Source organism: Miniopterus natalensis, chromosome 2 (assembly GCF_054644295.1).
Source record: "Miniopterus natalensis isolate mMinNat1 chromosome 2, mMinNat1.hap1, whole genome shotgun sequence".
Lineage (NCBI taxonomy): Eukaryota > Metazoa > Chordata > Mammalia > Chiroptera > Miniopteridae > Miniopterus > Miniopterus natalensis.
This window is the reverse complement of record NC_142082.1, coordinates 122,644,163-122,667,213: the sequence shown is the minus strand read 5'-3', so window position 1 is coordinate 122,667,213 and position 23,051 is coordinate 122,644,163. Positions and strand designations below refer to the sequence as shown.

The 23,051-nt window shown below is 44.2% G+C and overlaps 1 protein-coding gene across 1 annotated transcript; it reads right to left on the bottom strand.

The window, feature by feature from the left end:
- Positions 1–3,989: 3,989 nt before the first annotated feature.
- CSRP2 (cysteine and glycine rich protein 2) lies at positions 3,990–22,630 on the bottom strand. The gene is made up of 6 exons (XM_087814526.1): positions 22,570–22,630; positions 12,271–12,383; positions 8,803–8,971; positions 5,784–5,913; positions 5,002–5,095; positions 3,990–4,292 (listed from the first exon to the last, which is right to left on the bottom strand). The coding sequence occupies exons 2-6, from the start codon at positions 12,380–12,382 to the stop codon at positions 4,216–4,218; spliced, it is 582 nt and encodes a 193-aa protein (XP_087670652.1). The 5' UTR covers position 12,383; positions 22,570–22,630; the 3' UTR covers positions 3,990–4,215.
- Positions 22,631–23,051: the final 421 nt, after the last annotated feature.

Here is a 23,051-nt window from a genome sequence, read left to right as displayed (position 1 = left end):
TGGATACTTTTTATGTCTAAGTTCACTCAAATTTGTTCTGCACTGTGTGTCATTAATACCATTTCAGTGTATTTTTTTACCTCCCACATTACAGTTTGCACCTATAATGTTCGATTTGGACCATTTTAGTGTTTTCCATACCTCTTTTTGAAAATATGGAGTATTGTTTTAATATCCTTACCTGCTAATTTTCACATCCGTCGGGTCTTGGTTTTGATAGTTGTTTTCTTCTCCCTCATAGATTGTATTCCTGTTTCGTTGTATGCCTGGTAATTTTTGATTGGTGACATGGTGATGCCAGACACTATGAATTGAGTGCTGGATATTTTTGTATTCCTATAAAAAACCCAGAGCTTTATTCTGGGGTGCAGTTATTTGGAAATTTTGATCCTTTCAGGTTTTGCTGTTAAGTAAGATTTGTTAGGCGGGACCAGAGCGGTGTTCAGTTTAAGGTAAATTATTCCCTGTTACTGAGGCAAGACCAGTGCACTCCATCCAAAGGCCCATGAATCATGTTTCCCAATCTCACTGGTGGGAAAAGACACTATTCCTGGCTCCATATAAACACCAGGCACTTTCCTGTGTCCTTCAGATGTGTTTTTCCATGGTCTTGGGTCGTTCTCACATGTACGTGCTCTCCGAATTCAGCTCAACTGAAGACTTGCAAGGTGTGTGTTGGGCTGTGCTCTGTGTGTTTCTGGAGTCCTCTGTGCAGCCCTTTCCAGTCCCTCTGGACTCTGTTCTGTTTGCTTAACAGGGTGCCTTCCAGCCCTACCTGTTTTTCGTTCTTGCACTGTAACACAGAAACCCTCAAAGCAGTAAGCTTTGCTAATCTTAGGAGACTGATCTCATTTTCCCCGTAACTGTCCTTTGTTGTCATCCAGTGTCACAAAAACCATATATATTTTTTATAAACCATATTTTTTTTCATGTCTGTTTTTGGTTTCAAGTGAGGGTAAATATCATTCCTGTTATTTCATCTTGGCTATAAGTGAAAGTCTGAATTAAAAATTTCTAATATGGAAAATATCGATAGACATAACTGTCATAAACAAAAGCTCTTTGGGGTCCTTAATAATTTAAGAATGTTAAGGGGCCCCTAGTTTAAAAAGTTTGAAAACCAATGGTCCAGACCAAAAAGTCCCAGTGTTCAAGATATTAATGGTTCCATGGACAACTAATACAGTGTAAGGCTTTCTTCATGTTGAAACAGACTTCTCAACCACTAGATCTCAAGACCTTCAATACGCTAGCGTGCACTGTGAATCTACAGGGATGTATATGCAGGGTGTCCCCCCAAAATGTATATACACTTTAACAGCTGATAGCTCAATTTTGAAAATAAAATGTATTTTAATAAACACTGCCTTTATAATTATTCAAAGTGTGTACACATTTTGCGGGGATGCCCTATATATAGATCGATAGCCACAACACTCCCTAAACTTAATCATGAAGTCATTCTGGAACCAGAGTTCTGCCAGCAGTCCTCCACAAATATACCAAATCACCACAAGGGCTGAAAAATATCTCAAATGGGTTGTTTTAATTTTAGCTTACTTTTTAAAGAGTTTTAATTGATTATAGAGGAAGATGAGAGGGAGAAACATCAATGTGATCGCCAAACATTGATCTGCTGCCTCCTACCAAGTATCGAGCCCACAACCTGGGCATGTGTCCTGACCAGGAATGGAACTGGCATCCTTTCAGTACATGGGATGATGCCCAACCGAGCCACACCAACCAGGGCCCAAATGGGTTGTGTTTTTTTTTGTTAATCCTCACCTGAGGATATTTTTTCCATTGGTTTTGAGAGAGTGGGAGGGAGGGGGCCAAGGGGGAGAGAAACATTGATGTGAGAGAGATGCATCAGTTGGTTACCTCCCACCTGCACACACCCAAACCCGGGCGGGGATTGAACCTACAGCCCAGGTACACGCCCTTGACCGGGAATCAAACCCGTGACCCATCAGTGTACAGGCCTATGCTCTAACCATGGAGCAACGATGGCCAGGGCCCAAATAGGTAGTTTTTAAAATAAAAATATGCATTTGCCATGCAGCACTTTAATATCACATTTGGATTACTTGGGTGCTACCCTATCAATTTACACCCAAATGATGAATTCTTCCCAGAACAGTCTGCCCAAAGCCAAATTCCCTTCACTCCTGAAACCACTAGAAGCTAAGTTGACAGTTTTGGAATAACTGTTTTGCCATGGCTCCCAATTGAAGAATAATTTTAATTATGAATGGATATCTAACTTATCAGACAGAAATCTCAAATTACCAGGCATCTGGCAACTTCATTTTAGAATATTTTCCTCTAGGATATTACTAGCACCTCTAATACAATTTGGGAAACAGTAAGTGTGGGACATGTTGCCTCTGTGTGGGGACATTCAATATATAACATTCTGGTAATCTATTACTGCCTCAAACCACCCCAAAGTTAGTGGCTTAAAATGGTATTTTGTTCACACATCTGCATTTGGTCAGAACTCAACAGGAAGAGCTCACTTTACTCCCCTTGTTGTCAACTGGGATAATTAAAAAACGGGACTGGATTAATCTGAAGGCTTACTCGTGTGATGGTTGATACAAGCTAATGGGTGAGATCTCAGCTATACCTGTATTTGGCTTTCCTGTGTTGTCTGGGCTTCCTTAAAACATGGTGGCTGAGTTCTAAGAGTGAGCATCTTAAGAGAAAGGCAAGCAGAAGTTGTATTGTCATTTTTTTATTTAGCCTTGTCCATCAGAGTGTGTTAGTTAAAAATGCGTCACACCAAGGTTGGCCTTTGTTCAAAGGGGAGGGAATTGGACTCCATCTTTTAATGGGTATGTCAAAGAATTAGTGGACATGTTTCACAAGTTCCACATACAGAAATTACTCCGTAATTCTTCAAGTCAAGCTATCTCCCTTTATCGCCAATTAACTTCCCTAGCCTGCTTAAAGAAAAGGCTCAGCCCTCTCCCACAATGGAACTCGTTAAGTGCTCAAGGCAATATGTACATAAGCATGAATTCTATCACCTGGTACACCTTCAACTGACTTCTTCCCATTAAGTCTCTGCTTATCTTTTTGATGTCATACATAACACGCCCCCTTTAGCTCTTCGAAATAAGCAGTTTATGTTCAGATGGGCTTTGGAAAAGATTAAGAGATTAAGATGTGTTAACAGATCAAGCTGGTTCAGTTTCACTAAAATACAGACCAATTTCAGACCCTACCTCTGGAAGATGAAAGTTTGGATTGTGTCTCTGGTAAAGAACCAATTTCTAAATAATGAAAACAACCCTTATAAAGTCTGATGCGCCTTTTCTACCTGAGCCAGCTGAATTCCCCAGGACAATGCAACATGCTTTGCTACTATACAGAATTTGAAGTATGTGAGAAAGCACTCCAGTTTCCAGGACTTAGTAGAGTCTAAGAAGTGACCCTAAGCCTCAGCTTCGATAGCAGTCAGTAGGCAGCTATTTATAATGATCTTTAGGTATAGAAAAGAGTCTGTGTTTTAACAGTGCCCCCGCCTTAGGTCAATGTGCCTTTCTGAGGAGCTTGGTAAAAGAGATACGGCCCCACCCCTAGTGGTTCTGTTTCTGTGGGGCTGAAGCTAGGCCTGGGAATCTGCCTTCTAATACTCCCAGGTGACTCTAATGCAGGTTGTCTAGAAGCCATTCTTAAGGAAACTGCTCCAAAAGAGGAGTAACCACCAAGCTAGAGAGGCTGCACTGCTGAAAGCTAGCTCTGAGGAGTTTGAACGGTGAGGCCTGTTGCTTAGTAATCCTTACTCTTGAGGCATATTTGCCATCTTAAAAGAGAAATCTTTTCCAATAGCTGTAATGCAAACATTAGCCTAGTGAGTCAACTGGGTAATGGGGTGGACTCTCTTTAATGAATAAAATGCAGGTAGGGGCCCAAAGGATTTTCCATGAATTGAAAGCACAGTAGCTCTTCCAAAAGGTTAATTGAAAGACTGAACACCCACATCAAGCTGAAGTTTTATTTAAAATGTAAAAGAAATGGTTCTTGAAAATGCTGATGAATAAAGCAAGATACAGTGCTCTGTTCCTACTAGTCAGCCAGCCTATCCAAATACAGGGCAATATACAGTACGTAAGTGCTGGTAGAATTTCACAGTAGTTTAGTGTTAGATTATCTGCCTAGATTATGTAGAGATTCTCAGTGTGTGATCTCGGTTCTGGGTTTACACCTTTACTGAGCATGAACGAGGGCTCCTGCTCCTTGGCCATAGCCAAATCCTTTGGGCCCAAAGTTCTTTGCATAGCATCCTACAAAAGAAAAGGGAGAGTTAACTGCAAGTCCATTAAGCTTTGCTAGCATTGCTCAAGGCCCCCGCAACAACAGACCACCCTCAGTTACAAATCTGCTGACTATGCCAAAAAGAGTTCAACTTTCTTAAGGTGTAGTAAATATAACTGTAAAGGCCAAGTCCAAGCAACCTGGTTCCATAATGTTCAGCTCACTGAGTTATGAGCATGAAAATCAGGGCAGGCAAGTTATTCGTCTATTAACTTATATCTATAAACAGCGTGTCCCAAAAAATGTATACAATTTCTAAAAGCTAATAGTTCAATTGATGTTTCTTTTCAGATTTAACCCATTGGAATTAATAATTCAGATAATTATTAACCCATTGGAATAATTCAAAAATTTTTGGGATACCCTATACATAAAGCATATACTCATAGGCTTTGCTTAAAACATGAAGTTTTAAGCAAACAAGGCTTTGTTGTGGGGTTTTTGTTTTTACTGGTAGTGGAGTTTTCAATGATCAGGAACTTTATTGCATCAGTCTGAAATTGTTCTGTGGTTTTCTTTCATCTGTAAGTATCTCTAGATCTTTTATTTTCAAATAACCAGTGACACTATCCTTTCACCCCATTTTCAGAGTACTTTTTTTTTTAATGCTGATGACATTTCATAAGCAAATAGCCAATGTTGGATATTCATATGGATAACAACTGAAATTAATTTTACCTTTACAATAGATTTCACCTTCTTTCTCAGTCAGAGTTGTTGATTCGAGACTCTTTCCACACTTGGCACAGCGGAAACAGTTTTTGTGCCAGGGCTGAGAGAGACAAATGAGTAAGTTTGAGAGGCAGGTTTCCTCAGCACACTTTAGACACTCAGGACCATCCACCCAGAGTGAGCTCCTGACTGCTGTGGTTCAATCCCAACCAGGAGGCTGGAGCTGAACCTCCCCAGCATCCACATCCTTGGTCACCTTCAAAAGGGCCAAGTTCAAACTTCATTCACAGAAGACATGGGCTGGGAGCTATACTGTGGGAGGGCCATTTCCCTAAGAGCAGTCTGAAACCTTGTCACAGGCCTGGCATGCTCCTGTAAAGACAGCCTCCTTTATGGCTGAGGACCCTGCAGCCCAAAGAGGTGCCGTGGTTAAGTCACTTTTCTAAATCCACGCACCAGAATAGCATCAGGTGTCCTGAGTTCAGTTCATTCCCCCCCCCCCCCCGCCCCCCTGAATAACTTGCAGAGTCCAGATTTGTTAACAGCCTGGCCTTTTCATTTAACAACCCTCAGGAGCGCCCCCTATGAAAATAAGTTTCTTTGAAACATAGGTACGATTTGTCAAATAAGGGCAGCACTTTAAAAAATGATTCAGATGGATGTGCAATTAAGAAAAAGTTTGATCCAAGGCATTTACTTATAAAACAGAGTGCCTGCGTGGGATGTGGAGGGCTCGGGAGAAAGGGAGTGGAGAGTTGTCATTCACTGTCATTAATGCAAAACACTACCTTTCCTGCTCCAATGATCTTCTCAGCAGCATACACGGAATCCCCACATCTGGAACACTTCTCAGCACCTCCGTATTTCTGAGCAAATTTAGAAGTGTTTGGGTTTGTTGTAGGCCTGTGAGGTTGCACACTATGGAAAGGAGAAAAAAAATTATGCGAGATTTTCCAGAGGGCCCTTAGAAGTCCGGAAGGCAGGCGGCGGAACTCTGGGACTTGGTGCTATGCTGCCTCCTGGCTGGAGGCCTTCGCAGGGCAGCGGAGGGGAACGAAGAAGAAAGCGATTTCAGGTGCCAGCCAGAGTTACCACTTTAAGCTATTTATGGGCTCATGACTGTCACAGAAGGAACCAAACTTGAGTATCTGTCTTTCTGAGCCTAATCTTACCAAATTTCATTTAATCCCCGGCGCTGGCCTCTCCACTAAACTACTATGCTATGCTTTATAAAAGCCTATCATAATGCGTATGTTTAACCCAGAGTCATGTTAGTACCACTAGAATCACATCTAGTTTTTTATTTCATGAGACTGAAAAAAAAAAAAAATCAATGTTAACCTAAGCGGTTTTTGCATATAGGTCAGTATGACTTAAGTAGTCTCTAATTAAGAAAAGCATGTTTTACAAATTAATTTCCAAATATAGCTTATGTAGGGGAATGTATGAATATACCACTTTCTTCCTGGGAAAATCTTTCAGAAATTTTGTTATTACTGTGTGGTCTATTTCTCTTTATTTTTTTTCTCTGATTGAGTGATATTTTTGTCACTATTATAGATCACTGGGTAATCCATATTTTCCTTTTCTAATATTTTTCTATTCAATTAATAGGTGCACCTATGATGCTGAACACCATTCTGGGCCTTGAGAGGATTTAAAGGCCCCTCTAGAGCCTTAAAAATTAGTTGAGCAGAGAAGATATAATGACAATAGTTAGCATTCTGCAAACAGTAACTAAGTATCAATTTTTTCTAGTACTAATTCACAGTATTGGTTTCTCCAATTGTCCCTAATGTAGGCATATTTTAAAAACTGTTTCCACAACCTACTGTATATATACTTACTTTTAAAAGTGATCTTTAAAAGCTGCTTACAAAGATATCCAACACTTGCAGTTACAAGTTAATTTCCAAATCTGCCCATCACTATGTTCACAAGAATCCGTACAGATTATCTCCCGCCTGCCTTCTAACAACTTTGTAGGGTAAGGATAATTTGTTACCTCAAATTACAGGTGAAGCAGTGGGGGTGTGGATGTTAGATAATTTGCTGAAAGGCTAGAGGGTTATTAACTGGTCCGCCTCGATGAAGATGCTCCAGCCCACGCAGTGCCGCCTCTCCAGGAGGTCCTCATGAAGGGGACCTGCCACAAGGGTGACCCAGACCTCAGGTGCTCCCAGAGTTCAGTCCTTAAGAAAGGCTTCTTGGAAAGGTAGTCCCTGTACCTGGTCCTGAGGATAATAGGCATGTGGCCAGGCTAAGAAGGGACAGAGGGGAGGCAGCGGTCGACACAGGTCAGCACAGAGAGCTCACGAGCTGTCGGAGAAGGGGAAGCAGCAGTGAAGAGGAGAGTCACTGGTCACTGTGATTTTAAAACTGGCCACAATTACTGACTGCCTTTGGGGTGAATTTAGTTTTGTTTGGGGGTGGGTGTATAAGAATATGCACTTTGAAAGGCTTGAAATAAGATCTTGGGAAATGAGTGAATTTTAATGAGTTGGAAAAAGAAAGCAGAACAAGAACAATGAACTTTGACAAAGACAGAGGTAAGCTGGGCTCCTGCAGCAACGAATGGCTTGGCCCTTGCACAACTGGTGCACAAGGCACATGGCTCGGAAACCCTGAATGTGGAAAAACCCAGCAGCAGAGAAAGGTGGGTCTTGATGTAGTACACACTGCAGTGGGAAGAGCACAGGTTTGGGAGCTAGATGGACATCGGCTCAGATCCTAGCTCTGCCACTTATCCGTGTGACCTGAGCCTTAATGTCCTATCTATAAAATAGGGATAAATTATTAAACTCAGCAACTGTGAGGATCATATATAATGAACAGAAATGTTCAGCAGACAATAGGCACTCAATAATTATTTTAGGCATGCCATAATGTACCGTGTTTAAGATCATAAGCTTTGGAGTTACACTAGGTTAAGGTCCAGTCTTTACGATTACCTACAATGAACTAACAATGTGTCTCCATTTGTTCAAGTCAGATGGGAAACCCTACTTTGTAGGGTTGTTGCGAGGATTACATGAGCTAACATGTTAATACTGCATGGTGTCCAGCCCACAGGAAAGGCACGATTAACGGGCTTGTCAGGAAAAGGCCATCTTATTGGAGTATTACACCAATTTTGGCCTCTTCAATACACAATGGATGTGAAAAAATGAGGGAATAATTGGGTCAAAAACAGAAATACGAGGAAATTCCCAATGAAGAAAATACTAAGGGAAGTTTAGTAGACTTAGCACCTCGCTACTTTGGGGCTGGAACCTGTAAAGTTTAACACTATTGTCTCAAAGAATCAAAAACAGGAAAAAAAAAAAAAATCAATTTTTAAATAAATTTAAGAGAGAAAAGTAATTTCCTGATGAGGAAATATTCTTACATGAAAGGAGTGACAGGAATTTTTACTGACTGCTCAATTGCACGTGAGAAATGCATCTCATGATTCAGATACCACATTTCTTTATCATTCAACTTTGTAACATCTGGTCTCCAAAATGCTGTGAAATGGAGGTAAATTTAAACCACTTGATTTTGAGGACATCATGACTGCCTGATACACCTTGGAATGCGTCCAAACCAGGACTAGAAACCACTGGAAAATCACTAAGAAGTTTGTTAGGCCCAAAACTGTCCATATTTTGAGCTGAAAGAATAGTCACTAGTTTAAAGTAGAAAATCTGAGTCACTGTGTTTTTTTATTTTAAGATAAAAGTCTGAAAACTCCCAGATTGCTGTTCACCAAGCCACAGTAATTGTTATAACTCACCTCTGAAGGTAACAAACACGGTGCTAACTCACCTCTCCGGCTTGATGCCCAGCCTCTCGCCCCGGTCCATGTTGAGGGTGCCAGCGCCCTGGCCATAGCCGTAGCCTTTCGGCCCATACTTCTTTCCATAGCAGGATTTGCAGTAGATCTCTTCATCATGAATTGCCACTGTTGTGCTATCTAAGTTTTTCCTGCAAACCACTGAGAGGGAAAAGTTAGAATTTAAAAATGTGCCAAAGATGCCTTTTTCCTTAGAACAGCGGTTATACAGACACATGGTCTGCAAATGGTAAAGGCACAGGCTCGCTCACATTCCTAGTTTATCTGTGGTTTCCCAGAAGCCATGAGACAGCATCTGGACAGCTCAGCTACATCTGAGGACTGTTCTCCTTCCTCCATGGAGAGGACAGTCGTTTCAGAAATGTATCCGTATTTTAACATCCTGAAGCCTCCTTGGAGAGGACAGTTGTTTCAGAAATGTATCTGAATTTTAACATCCTGAAGCCTCCTTGGAGAGGACAGTTGTTTCAGAAATGTATCCGAATTTTAACATCCTGAAGCCTCCATGGAGAGGACAGTTGTTTCAGAAATGTATCCGAATTTTAACATCCTGAAGCCTCAAACTTTTCAATATGGCCTGATGCTCTGGCAGGAGGGAGAGGAGGTTGAGATGGCTACAATGACACGAACAAAAGGAACAAAACTAACACTTTGCTCCCAAACCCCCAACACTCAAATCTTTTCAGCCTCTTTGTACCAAATGTTGTTAAATCACAACCTAACAACAAGTGTGGCTGAGTGTCTTGGGAGGGTCCCCTCTGTAGCACTACCTCCCCCAAAGCACCCCCTGGGATAAAAACAGTTTTCCATCCAGAGTTCTAGTTTCCATCCCTAGTCTTACTCTCTCGTCTCGCCACTGGCTTCTCTGGCGGTGAGAAGTTTGTCTGAAGAGCAGCAAGTGGCTGTAAGTCTGCATTTGTTCCCCTTCTACCCCAAAGGAGAATGCATTCTTTCTTGATAGATTTCTTGCCACAAGACCCTTCTAAGTATCCCACTTCATAAAACTGCCGAATGTCATCACGTTTAATCCAGACATTATTTCACTTTCTAAAACTTCAATTAAGCTTGAGGAAAGAAGAAATTGTGAGGGAGCTCCCTGGTAGCACAATTGGGCAGCTGGAATCCAACATCAGTGTAGCAGAAAAGGGGACTTCCCACTTATTTGAAAGAGGGGGAGAAATGAAAAGAGGAAGGAAAGAGAGAAGGGCAGGGAAAGGTGATTAGCTGGATGGCTGAAAACAGAGGTAAGTTCTGAAGTTCCTGTTGTCTTAGACCAAAGTCTCTCTGAAAGAGCAAAATGACATCACCTACCCTGGAACCTGGCTGCAGAGATTCGAATACTGACATACATTTGCTCAAAGACAGTTAACCTAAAACCATACATGGCTGAAGAGCAAACACCCTTAACAGACATTAAATATAAAAGCTGTTTAGAAAACTATCTATTGCCCTGGCCAATGTGGCTCAGCTGGTTGGGCGTCATCCGGGGCACGGAAAGGTTGCTGGTTCGATCCCCAGTCAGGGCACATGCCCTGGTGGATGGCTTGATTCCCCTGTAGGGGGCGCACAAGAGGCAGCCAATCAATGCTTCACTCTCACACTGATGTTTCTCTCTCTGTCTCTCTCTCTCTCCCTTCCTTTCTCTCCTAAAAATCAATGAAAATGTTAAAAAAAACAAACACCAAAAACATCAATTTTAACCAAAGCAAGTTCAAGTTTATGAAAAATTTGCTCCATAACCACCTCTTCTTCTGCTAGCCCTCACCCCTATTATAACTATTCTGAATTATTTCCTTAAAAGGCTTTATCAGAGACAAATATTAGGGAGGTGGAGTAACAACGACCAGTAGAAAAACCTGACATTTCGTAAACACTACTTTATTATGGTGTAAACATCATGGCTTTCCCTAGGTGAAACTAAGAACAATTTCTAAAGTATTTGCATTTCCTCTTTGTTCACATATTCTTTTGACTACAAACCTGCTGAAAAAATAGATTCCTCAAAAAAAAAAAAAAAAGTAACTTATAAGAGAAGGAATAATTAAACCAAATCTGAGCAGTGGTAGGTATCATGGAGGCAGGCAGCAAACATCCACATGTAGTACTTCTTTGTAACTGTGACCTTGTGTTGCCATTTTCTAATTCTCTGCAGAGCAATTACACTATGAAAAGGTCCAGACACCTTGAATGCTGGTGCCAAGAGGGAAAAATGAGAATTAAAACTTGAGAAGTCTTCTCCGAAGATTATTTCTCAGCATAACCAAACTTATTTTTAACACCTGCAGGTTCTAACAGTAACAGTCACTGTTCAGCACTATAGGTAAAGCAAATAATTGCAGGTATGGGTGAGTTCCCCACATAACAAATCCTTCATTAAATACAACGTTGTCATTTAAATCATAAGGTGATTAATGAAGAGCTTTCGATGTGACTGCTCTCCTGTTTTAAAACTTAAGAGGGCCCGGCCGGCGTGGCTCAACAGTTGAACGTCAACCTAGGATCCAGGCAACTGGGGTTCGATTCCCGGTCAGGGCACCTGCAGGGTTGTGGGCTCGATCCCCAGTCGGGGGCGTGCAGGAGGCAGCCGATCAATGACTCTCTCATCATTGATGTTTCTCTCTCTCTCTCCCTCTCCTTTCCTCTCTCTGAAATCAATAAAGATATATTTAAAAAATGAAATAAAACTTAAGAGGAAATAGGCAGGGAAGAGGGGAGCTTATCTCTTATTCTGTTTCTCCCATTTTCAGGTTTTTACCCTCTTTCCAGCATATAGGCCTGTGTTGTTTTATGTCCCATTTCCTGCCCATGTCAGACACTCTGATCATTTTCCATCTATAAACAATAATAATTCCCAACTTGCCTCTGTGGGATTCTCATATCCTAAGTTCCTTTCCCTCAAAGGCAGATATCAATAACCAGAAATAATAATATTCACTACCAGAGAAGACAGAATTTGAGCTTCTAGAGACACTGAGCTTCTAGATACCTGAATTCCAATTGTGCGGTGAGAAACAAGCAGGTTAGTTTCAAAGATAAGGAGCTCAGCCGGAAAGAGAAAGCTGGGGTGGATGAGGGGCCCCGTGCTCGCTCAGCAACAGGGGCCAAGCTCCCTAGGCTGTGCCAGAAACTGTGTTAGGTGCCAGACTCTACAGCACACTGAACTCGCAGGGAATGAAGCAGGGGACACGGCTGTGGTCACACATGAAGCGCGGTCGAGGCCTGATGGAGGCTGAGAGCTGTGAGGGCTCAGGAAGGCCAAGGGTCACCCTGCTGTCCCCGCTGCTGGGCCGAGCACTTACAGTGTCCAGGGGAACAGACGGGCAAAAGCCGCTTGTGCTTCTACAGTAATCTCTAACGAAGCCACAGCTTGCCCCTTAAGTAGGTAAACCGAAGCCTCTCACACACAGCGTCCGCCCGGGGGGGCGCTGCGGGATACTCACTGCACAGAAAGCAGCAGCGGTGGAAGCTCCTCCCGTCGCACTGCACCTCCTCGGCGTGGTACACGGTCCTCCCGCAGGCGCCGCACTTGTTGCCACCTCCCCAGACCGGCATTCTGAAGGAACAGAAGATCATTAGCATTAGCAGGTCCCCATGCCCTGTGCTTGCTTACAAGCTCCCTCGGGGGCTGTTTAAAACCAGGGACCATCGGAAGATTCTGTGCCTTTAGGAAGCGCTCTAACCGCATCTTTAAATGGCCTGCGTTCCTCCAAAATAACCATCTCCTCTCCCTCTAATAAAATTACAGGTCTCTCATTAGAAAACTCTGGCTTGTCATAAGCAGGGTGTTTTTTTTCCCTACAGGACAAAGGACCTGTATTCAGTAGAACAGCACAGGTCACCAGGCACAAAACCAACTGGCACTAGAATGCACAGGAGTTAAACGTGGGGCGCGGAATGGCAAACGCCGGCCCCACACACGCCCAGTCATAATGGACGGGTTAGAAAACAGCTGGAGAACTTACTCTTGGGTGGAGTTTTTTTATTACATGTTTAATCCATTGTAACACCACCAAATTCTTAACATTTAACATGCACAAGCTATGACACACTTTCTAGGGAGGAAGAAAGTGTTGCATTGTCCTGCAAGAACACATTTGCTATTTGTCTGCTAAAGTTATGTGAGATGGTAGCATAGAGAGTGTGTCTGTGACAAGCACAACTGCAGGCCCGGAGCCTTGCTGTAACCACAACAAACACCCATCCAGATGGCCACAATGTAAGCTTCTGTGCCTCCAAATCTCAAAGTCCTCTAATTCAGCCAACAGTTAATTTTCCCTCTTAGATGGAGTGGTCGGTCCATATAGAACATGCTCCCCAGTTCCCTTCCTGGTGAAGTGAACTGTTGAGTGACACAGAACCACCTCTGAGCAATGTGGCCTGATGGGGTGGTAGAGCTGGGAGTTCAAGTCCTCGACTAGCTTGCTGTGAGGCAGGGCCAGCGTGTTCTAACCCCCTGCTCAACGAACTGGTCTACCTGGACCCAGTTCAAACGCTTAGTTCTGAACGGCCAAGTCTCAAGCGCCCTCGCCAGTAGAGAAAGTTGTCCCGCAAGGACAGCGTGTTATGTCTGCCCTACCCTGCCCACCCGTCATTTTCAGACTTCCCTTCTGAGAGGTGTTTACAGCCCCTGCCTGTTAAGTCTCCTCGGATGAGAGGCTTGCTTCTCTAGGAAACAGCTGCTTGAGAAAGCTGTAACCCCCTTGCTAACTCAAACCTGGCTAGAAAAGAAGGGGAAGGAGGGCTGCTAAGCAAAAGGCTGTGGAACCTTCAGTCCTTAAAATAAACAGGAGGGTGGTACATTCCCATCCTACAGCATTAAGACGATCCAGAAGCCAGCGACTTCCTGAACACCGCGTGAGACCTTTCCAAAAGGAAGGTTTACAGTGAACCTCTGTGTTGGGCATCTTCCCGGCACACAGCATTCATTCCCTTGTCCCTCTTCTGATAATACTTTCTCCCAATTTTCTTCAGGGAAGCAACCATCTCTTTCTTGGTCCACGTGGTTTAGAGAAGTACGTATTAAATGTGGTCTCCTGGTGATGGTCTGCCGTGCTTGTTACCAACTCAAGACAAAATTCAGGTAAGCATTTCTAAACTTTATACATGACAATCAAAAGTGTGACCAATGAACTCATCTTGTTGACCAGCATAGAGTCAGAGAATCAATCTGTTCTTCGAAATTAAAACAGCAAAAGTGGTCCTTTACCACAGATAGTTTGAGAAGCATTGGCTGAACAGTATGGACTCCACTCTTAACTCCAGGGCCGGGCATGTGACCCAGTCATGGCAACCAGGTCACTGCATTCTCCCTCCTGCCACAGCGAAGGGTTTAGGAATGGGTACACGACCCAGGCCAATTCAACGAAAGTTCAATCCAGGCTTTGGTTTGGGACTGTGTGGATGTAGGAGTGGAGTGGCTAGCAGCTGTCTAGCCACTCCAAGAAAAGAAGCTAAGAATGAAGCCAGCACAGAGGGAAAGAGAGATGGGGAGACTAGATGGAGACACTTTCCAGCCATGCCTTGTCTTATCCTGTGCTCTGTATGTGAGCCAATAAATTCTCTTTTTAAGTCATTTGGAGATGGAGCTCCTGTTCCTTGAAACAAACAAACAACAACAATAACACACACCCACTCACACACAGAGACCTGACTGATATGACTAGTTATCACTAAACTATTGGTCTCAACTTGCAAAAAGCCTAATTCCCTTATTCAGGCAGGAACAAAGTAATTCCAAGGTTCCACAAGCGTTACCAGGCTACTGTGAAGGCATCCACGCAGGATCAATATCTAGCAACAACAGAACATATTTGCAAGCTTTCCTTTAGTAGTTGCATAAATCTCTGATTCCCTTCCCTGGAGACAGGTGCTCCATTGTTCAAATGCACAATGAAACCTGAGCCTGGCTGTACAACCTGACACAAGGCCTTGGTTCCACAGCCTGCACTGCAGTTTGCAGTGTAACTAGTGATATTGACTTTACCCCATGGCTTCAAAGTTACCTGTGTCTGGATGCAAAACAGACATCTGCTACAAGTACCCTCATGATTCCTGAGGAAACCAAAAACCAAATCCAGGTTTGCAGGTAATGACATTACAATTACTTAAAAGAGGATCCCGCCCTCGCCAGTTTGGCTCAGTGGTTAGAGCGCCGGCCCGTGGACTGAAGGGTGTTGGATTGATTACGGCCAAAGGCGCGGACCTCAGTTGCAGATTCCTTGCCCTATTCTGGGTGGGAGGCGACCAGTCGATGTGTCTCTCACATTTATGTTTCTCTCTCTCTCCCCCTCCCACTCTCTCTGAAAAGCAATGGAAAAAATATCCTCTGGAGAGGATTTAAAAAAAAAAAAAAAGGATACCAAGATTTAATAGCCCAGCTGGCTTTTAAAATATTTTGTTATCATCTAGGCATTTCTCATTGTATTATAAAGTATGCGATCTAATATCAACCTGTTATCTTCCATATTCACACACATATTTTCTTTGGAGCAATCACCGATAAGAAATCAGATTTCACCTGGTCAGCATGGCTCAGTGATCGAGCGTCAACCTATGATTCAGGAGAAGCAGTTCGATTCCTGGTCAGGGCAATTGCCGGGGTTGCGGGTGTGATCCCCAGTGGGGGGCGTGCAGGAGGCAGCTGATCAATGAATGACTCATCATTGATATTTCTCTCTCTCTCCCTTCCTCTCTCTGAAATCAATAAAATAAATATATATATATATATTTTAAAAGTCATATTTCTATCAAGACTAACGCTATCCTGTGTTCTCTCTAAATAACATTTAAAAATACATTTTTGAAAACCTAACTCATCACTATGTTACTGTCTCTCTGTTAAAGAGCAGCTTGGGCTTTGTTAAAAGGGGAGAATATCTTCCCTTTATGTAATTCAGAGCTACTTAAATCCACTTCTTGCAAATCAAGTCTAATTCCTATTGTGCAGCCACAGCAGCCAAGTGCGAATGTGTCATCTTTTCAGGAAACACCCATCCAAGTTCTCCAGCATTCAGCTTACTCTGTTATTTCTTCCTCTCGGGGGTGGGGACTGCATCTCTGTATTCCCCACCACACCTACCAGAGTACTTGGCATCTATCAAAATATTTCACTTCTATTGTTTTAAAGAAGCCCTTTATCAACCTGTTGGTACGATTCCCAATTAGATTTTATGCGTCTCAAGACAGGGCCAGCGCTCCCCTACTCCTCTTTGTCATATTTTTGGAATTTAAGTAAAATTTTCAAGTCATTAACTTTTAAAAGTCCCATCCAGTTTAAATGCTTTCCTAAAGTTTCCACATAACCCTCTCTGTGGTCCTGGCAAATGATGTAATAGAAAGAGCATCCTCAGAAAGCTTCAGCTGAATCTGTTTTATTTTTTAAGCTGGATCGTGGGTAGTTGGGTGTTCCTTACATTCTCTATTTTGTGTGTCTCAAATATTTCACAACCGAAGGGAAAGAAAGAGGGAAGGAGGGAGGAAGGGAGGAGGGAAGTTTGGTTTAGACAGACCTGGGTTAACTTTACTAGTGTAATGGTTGTACAACCTTGGGCTTATCTATAACACAGTTAAGTTTCTCATCTGTAAAGTGGGGAAAGGTAGCTATCTCTCAGCGATTGTGAAGACAAAACACAAACAAATGCCTAGGCAAGTACCCAGGCACTGAGGGTGAAGACGGAGGGGGAGCCTCACGATGTCCACCCTGCTGTCAGTATTGCAGCAGGAAACCCAGTGACTAGCACCACAGAACAAAGCTCAGAGCCACAAACAGGGTAAAGAAAAACAACGGAGCGTTTAGCTACTCATAAACCTCCTTTCCTGGGACACTGGAACGATCGCCTCGTGGTGACTGTCTAAGAGATGAAGGCCCAGTGTACACCGTGAGGGTGAACTCCTATGGACATTTCCTGCTTTGGCAGGGGAAGCGTGATCGTTTTCCATCTCTGTTACTCTTTGGCATGGCTATGTATGTAAAAAAAAACACCCCAAGGCTTCATTTTTCTCACACGCATTTGGCTGCACAACTTCACAACAGCTGACATTAATCATAGCAAACTGGATATGCACTGAGCAGTCTGGGCTCCAGGCCTCTCCCCAGTCCTATGTATTAATTTACAGACTGGGGGGAGAAGTAAAATCCCACTCCACACACATCTCCCACAAGTCGGCCAAATGGGCGTATTCTGTTTCTCAGCCTTGTTTTCTCGGTTTCCGGCGTCTGAAAGAATTTCAGCACTAGGATTTATCCACTGTGTTAGATTAAAAAGCTTGTTTACATCCAAACACTAATGGGCAGTTTCTGTTTGCTGCTCCTCCCCGGTCTGAGATACCAGCCCAAAATCGTAAGACCTACCCCCAGGAGAAAATGACTACAGTCTGACTCTGAGTCACCCTGTGGTAAAATTACCTCACTCTCTAGATAACCAAGGAGAACCACAAAATGAGCACATGAATCACTCATACCACCTGTGCCATTTACCGGCTTATTTTAGAATCTGAATGACTTAAATCCATGAATTTTGAGTCTACATGTCGCCACCTGTGGTTTGTTACTTGTTCTGATGATAACAAAGGTTTGGAGTGAGTCCGTCAGTGCACCCAGATTCTAAATGCTTCCAGAAGCTTCGACATCATATCACCATACATGCAGCTTTGTTACTACACTAGAACGTGGCTATCACCCAATTTCCTGAAAGGGAGAATGTATTTTAAGCCAATTTCATCTTGAGCCACATCCAGAGGGGTCACTTTGCTAAAGAATATGTTAATAGCATTGTCCTCAATTACAATGATTTTTAACAAGGCCAGAGTTTAAGAGCTGTCAGCAATTGGAAATGAAGCTTTACTCAATGCCCATTCTAAAAACTGTTTCTTCTGCTCCCCAAATACCTGCTTAGTCTGCTCCCCTTATCTAAGTGGATAGCATAAACCAAGGATAGACTCCACGTGTCTCAGCGACTGGCTCCATGTTTCATTTGACTCCTACCAAAGCCAAATCCTCAAGCTGGCCTTTAAGACATCTCAGCCTAAGGCTGAGTTAAGAGCCAGGATTTGGGAGTCACAATAATCTCACTTCCCTCATGTAAAATGAGGATAACAGTACCTTTCTTATAGAGTTGTTAAGAGAATGAGCTGAGAAAATGCTTATAGTAGGCACTCAATTACTGGTATTATTGGTAGCCTTTATTATCAATATTTAGCAATGTTCAATCTTTGTTGTCAATACTCACCTTCCCCTACCCATCTTATGTATCCATTCCTCCTTATGCCTCTGATCCCTCCCATCTGGGCAACCGACTTCCCTCCCTCCCTCATCCAGCTAACTCCTGACTTCACTTTGTATCTCAAGTCATTGTTCTAGGGTAGGGGCAGCTAATAAACACTGTACAATGCTTTACTGTTTATGAGAGCTCTCATGTAAGTGTATTAATTCAATCTTTTATAAGCCATATCCTGGTTTAGGAGTTGAAGATAAAAGGACGTATGCCTGTTTCTCAGGAACTGTGACTGTGGTGGGAGAAATAGGTACACATATAACAGCAATGACGTAGAGAAGCCTGCATGGTCTGCTTACACAAGGATGGCAAAACGGCTTCATCTCATAGAGCCACGGAAGGTGGGTTCCTGGAACTACGTTGAGGAAGATTCTGAAATTCAGCCAAGGGTCCATGTTAAAGATTACTGTGATTAATTATGTCTGCCATGGAAATGGCAGTGCATATGCCACCTCTAAGACATCCCTGGTAGAAGAGAAAGAGTGCGGACTGTAGACAAAGTTTTGAAATTCAGTTATCAGCTTGGTGATCCTGGCCACGCTCCTTAACCTCTGAGCCTCAACTTCCTCAGCTAAAACTTGGAAATGAATGAGAACACTCTCACAGGGTGGCTGTGAGGATTTAATGAGATAACATTCGTGAAGTACCTGGCAAAGAGCCTGTGTTCCACAAACGCTGGTTTCCTGTTCCTTCAGAACTGCTGGGCCCCAATACGGCTATAAAAAGTTCAGTTGTTCAGTGACTTGCTGAGGTCACTGACCCCCAAAGAAGCAAATCCAGGCTCAATCCACTCTTGTTTGACTCCAGGATGTCAAGCTGTCCCCAAAACTCCCATATCTGATTATAGGGTTGAGATCATTCAAATCACCTGAGAATTATCAGTCCTGCGGTACCAAATTACCTGGACACAGGAAGACCTTCCTCTCCCCATAGTCTTTCTCCTTACCATGAGTTACTAATTCCATAGCCTGTTACCAGTGACATCTTCAACTTGGAGTAGAGCAAAATACTTGACAGAGCTTTGGATACCACTTGCCACATCACATATTGTAATTAGATTGCCACATCACATATTGTAATTAGAATGCAACTACGCTATAAACTCCGTCACCCTGGCCTCCACCATCTGCCATAGCAATTCACAGTCAGTGCTAACTACAAGATATTTAATTACTTAAACAATTTAATGTTTGCATGATTTACACATGGAGTCAGACCAAGATTTATATGTCAAGACTACTGTTTATCTGCAAAATGATCTTAGGTTAGGTTGGTTATTTGACCTGCTAGTTTTCTCATTTCAAAAATGGAGATAATTCTTATTTATATCACAAGGCAGTTCTGAGATTAAACAATATATGGAAGTACTTAGAATACTGCCTGCACGTAATAGGTAAAAATAAAGACTACATTATACATTATTATTTACTTATTATATATTATTATTTACTTATCTAAAGCTTGCTATATGCTTTACTTATGCTATGTAGTCTACTTATAGTAACCTCATCCCCATAACTGAGGTAGGCGTTACCAATATCCCCATTTTACAGGCGGGGAAGCTGAAGTATAGAGATATTAAGTGGCTCATTAACTGTGAAACCAAAACAAAATGACCAATTCAACCTAAAAATTAATAACAATAAAATTCAAATAAACTCTATGAGTTAATTTCACTGATGTTTCTCTAAAACTAAGCCACTGCTAGCAACACAGTATGGACTTACATGGCTCTGGCACAGGTTCTTTTTAAATCCGGTATTTTCTGTACTGCTATGTGCTGGGTGAGGATTCAACTCTCTTTACTCTTCTGGGAGAGAAGCTGCCATGAAACCTTCTTGCCTATAGTGAACTAGCCCTAATGTATTCCATGGTATGTGCCCTCTTCTTATGAGTCAAGTAAAATGAATAGTACTGTTGGTGTGAGAGGGTGAGCAAAAAAGCAAGGAACCTGATAGCCTTTGCAAATGATTCACAATATACTTCTATTGGTTCTTCCTCTATGGCTTTCACTAAAACTTAAAATTTTTAACAATCAGGACTTGGGCCCAGCTCCTCCACAGTCCAGTTTAAGAAAACTCCCTAAGTTAGGGTTCTGAACCTGGGATCCACAGAATCCTTGAACTTCTGGGGATCAGTGAACTTGGTACCACATACTTTATTTTATGCACTTAACATTTTAAGAAGGATATTCACTAGGCTGCCAGAAAGGTCCATGACACAGAAACAGATAGGTAGCCCTGGCTGGTGTGTCTCAGTGGTTAGAGCATCAGCCCCCGCACCAAAGGGTCTCTGGTTTGAACCCAGCCAGTAGGCAACCAATCAGTGTGTCTCTCTCACATTGATGTTTCTCTCTCTCTCTCCCTTCCTCCCTTCCACTCTCACTAAAAATCAACGGAAAAAATCCTCAGATAAGGGTTAACAAAACGAAACAAAAAAAGCACCATCCTAGGTAATCAAGGTCCCAAGGGAGGGAGGCCATGCAAATACCAGACTGTGAAATGATGGGAGGAAACCTGTGAATACCTGCAAAGGGAGGAGAGAAAGCTGGCCTCTGGGCAAGGCCTAGGGTTAGTGTTCACATCTGAGTCAGCCCCTCCTGGAAGGCCTGCGGCCTTTGCTAATAGTCTTTTCCCACAGATTCAACAAAGTGTAGAACAGTGTCTGATTACAGGAAACCTCTCCATGCTGGGCTGGGCTTTGTATATGCCTTACAACAACCTTGCAAGGTATGTGATATTATACCTATTTTAAAAGATAAAGTAACTGAGGTCAGAGAATAGCTTGCCCAAGGTCATCAAACAAGTGGGTGCTGGAGCTGAGATATGAATTTGGGCCTAACTGGCTTCAGTCCTGCCCTTCTTACCATGCCATGTTTTGGCAATTTAATCAGGACAGAGTTCCACTGAGCACTGCTTTCAGCACAGTATTTAGCAGATAATACCAGTAACCACCAATATTCGTTGAATACATTTAGAGGGATCCATTAAAAACTTTTGACAGAAACCTTAGGTCAAATCTGCTAATGCATATACTGCTTGAGTCCAACTAAATCGTTATTCATCACAATTGCAACCATACTAATTCCTTCATTCATTCAATAAAGCAACGTTGGCTCTGGTCAAAGGATGTTTAAGGCACCCAAGCAAGCACTGTGTGTTTCAAGAATTCATGGGATGTAGATCCTGTCTCTACTTAACTTCACTCTGAAAGAGCAAAAGAAACTAGAATCCAGAGTAGAATGAACCTGGAGCAACACTGATGAGGCATCAGCGGCAGTCACCTGGAAGGAGAGACGACCAAGAAGACAGTGGGGAGAGACCACGGAGGACTTGATAAAATTGGCTACACCGTGGTAAGCAGCTTTGAAATTCTGTAAGATTCATGAAAACTTTTTAGAATATTGCCCACCTCCTTCCTGAAAAATCTGAGGCAAATTATAGCCAATTGTCCTAATTTGAATTATTGGCATTTTATATAAGGCAAAGCTTTAACTAAAGAGATCATTGTTACCATCCGGGTATAAAAAGTTACCCCAAATAAAAAGCATTTATAAAATGAATATGTACTTGGTCTGCAGACTGCAAATGAAACAGGTTAAGCATTTTGGGTAACGATTTAAACAAATATCGTCAACAAACGCCCCAGCTTGGGAGGGGGTGGTGGTGGGTGTCTCCGGATTTAGGAGGCCCCCCCTCCCCCCTGGGGCTGCCTACGTGGAGCTTTGAAACCCATGATGCGATTTTCAGGACCTGTTGCAGAATTTCGGAACCAAGCGTTCTTCACTCTCCTATTTGTACCTGAACTACGGTAGAAAGTTCCGGAAAGAGCAGGGAGCTTTCTCCAGACGTTTCCCTGCCGTTTCTTTTACCGCTTAAGGTCCAGCGCCCAGCGGGCAGAGCCCGCCGAACAATGGGATGCGGGAGCCCGCTCGGCGGCGGACGGCCCGGGCTGCGCGGGCTGCAGAGGCCCCGCCTCGCCCCCGGGCTCCCAACCTGCCCGCGGGGGGCTCGCCCTCAGCGCGCACCGCACCCGGGCAGGAGACCCCGAGACTCGATCCCGCCCTGCCCTCCGCGCAGAGGGAAGCGGCCGCTGCAGAAGGGGGCGCAGGGCTACGGAAAGGCGGGTTCGCAGCCCCGAGACCCTCTCCACCCCACCGCTCTTCCAGAAAACCGCTGGGGACAGACTGATTCGGAGGTCACGCACTATTATTTATCTGCCCCGCGAGCCCAGCATCCCAGGTCAAAGCCGGGGCGGCTGCAGGGGGTGGGGGCAGGTATGAGGGGGCGGTGGGGAACACCGGGGAGCAGGGGTGAGGTGGATGGCTGGGGGTCTAAATGGGGACCGCGGTCGCGCTGTCATAGGAGATGGGGGGGCGCGCCGGCAGAGCGACCTGAGGGCCCCGGGAGGCTGTGGGAACCCCCTCCCCCCGGGATCAGCGGAGGCGCCCCCACCGCCGCTACTCACTCGAGTCGGAGGCTGGACCACGCGCGGCGGGCAGAGCGAGGCGAGCGGAGCGGCGGAGAACCCGGGAGCCGAGGCCGGGCGAGGGCCGGCCCCTTTAAAAGACCCCCGGGTGGGCGGGGCCTGCGTTTGCCCCGCCCCTCGGCCGGGCCCCGCCCAGGCTCTCGGGGCGGATTCCCGGACCCGCCCCGCCTGCAGCCCCGGGGCGTCTGGCGGGAGGCCGGGCGTCTGCGCCGTCGGGCTCGGCGCTTCAGGCCAGAGAAACAAAAGGCTGGAATCCCGCCTCTTCCTTCTGCTTCCCGCCCGCCCGGGGCCGCTGCCCGCGCCCTACCCCACTGCCCCCCGGCGACCCGAGAGTTCCCCGACGCGCTCGGGAGCTGGGAAGGAGGCGCGCCGGCCGCGCGGGGCGGCCGCGGGACGGCGCCGTCGGAAGGGGCCCCGCCGCCCGGCGCCTCCCCGCCGCGGGGCCGGGTCTCCCGGAGCGA

Coding starts and splice junctions, on each gene's coding strand:
- CSRP2 (XM_087814526.1), bottom strand. CDS start 12,382: ATGCCGGTCTGGGGAGGTGGCAACAAGTGCGGCGCCTGCGGGAGGACC. Junction 5,914..8,802: donor CTGGGCATCAAGCCGGAGAG/GTGAGTTAGCAC, acceptor TCCTTTCCATAG/TGTGCAACCTCACAGGCCTA. Junction 4,293..5,001: donor AGGTGAAATCTATTGTAAAG/GTAAAATTAATT, acceptor TTTCTTTTGTAG/GATGCTATGCAAAGAACTTT.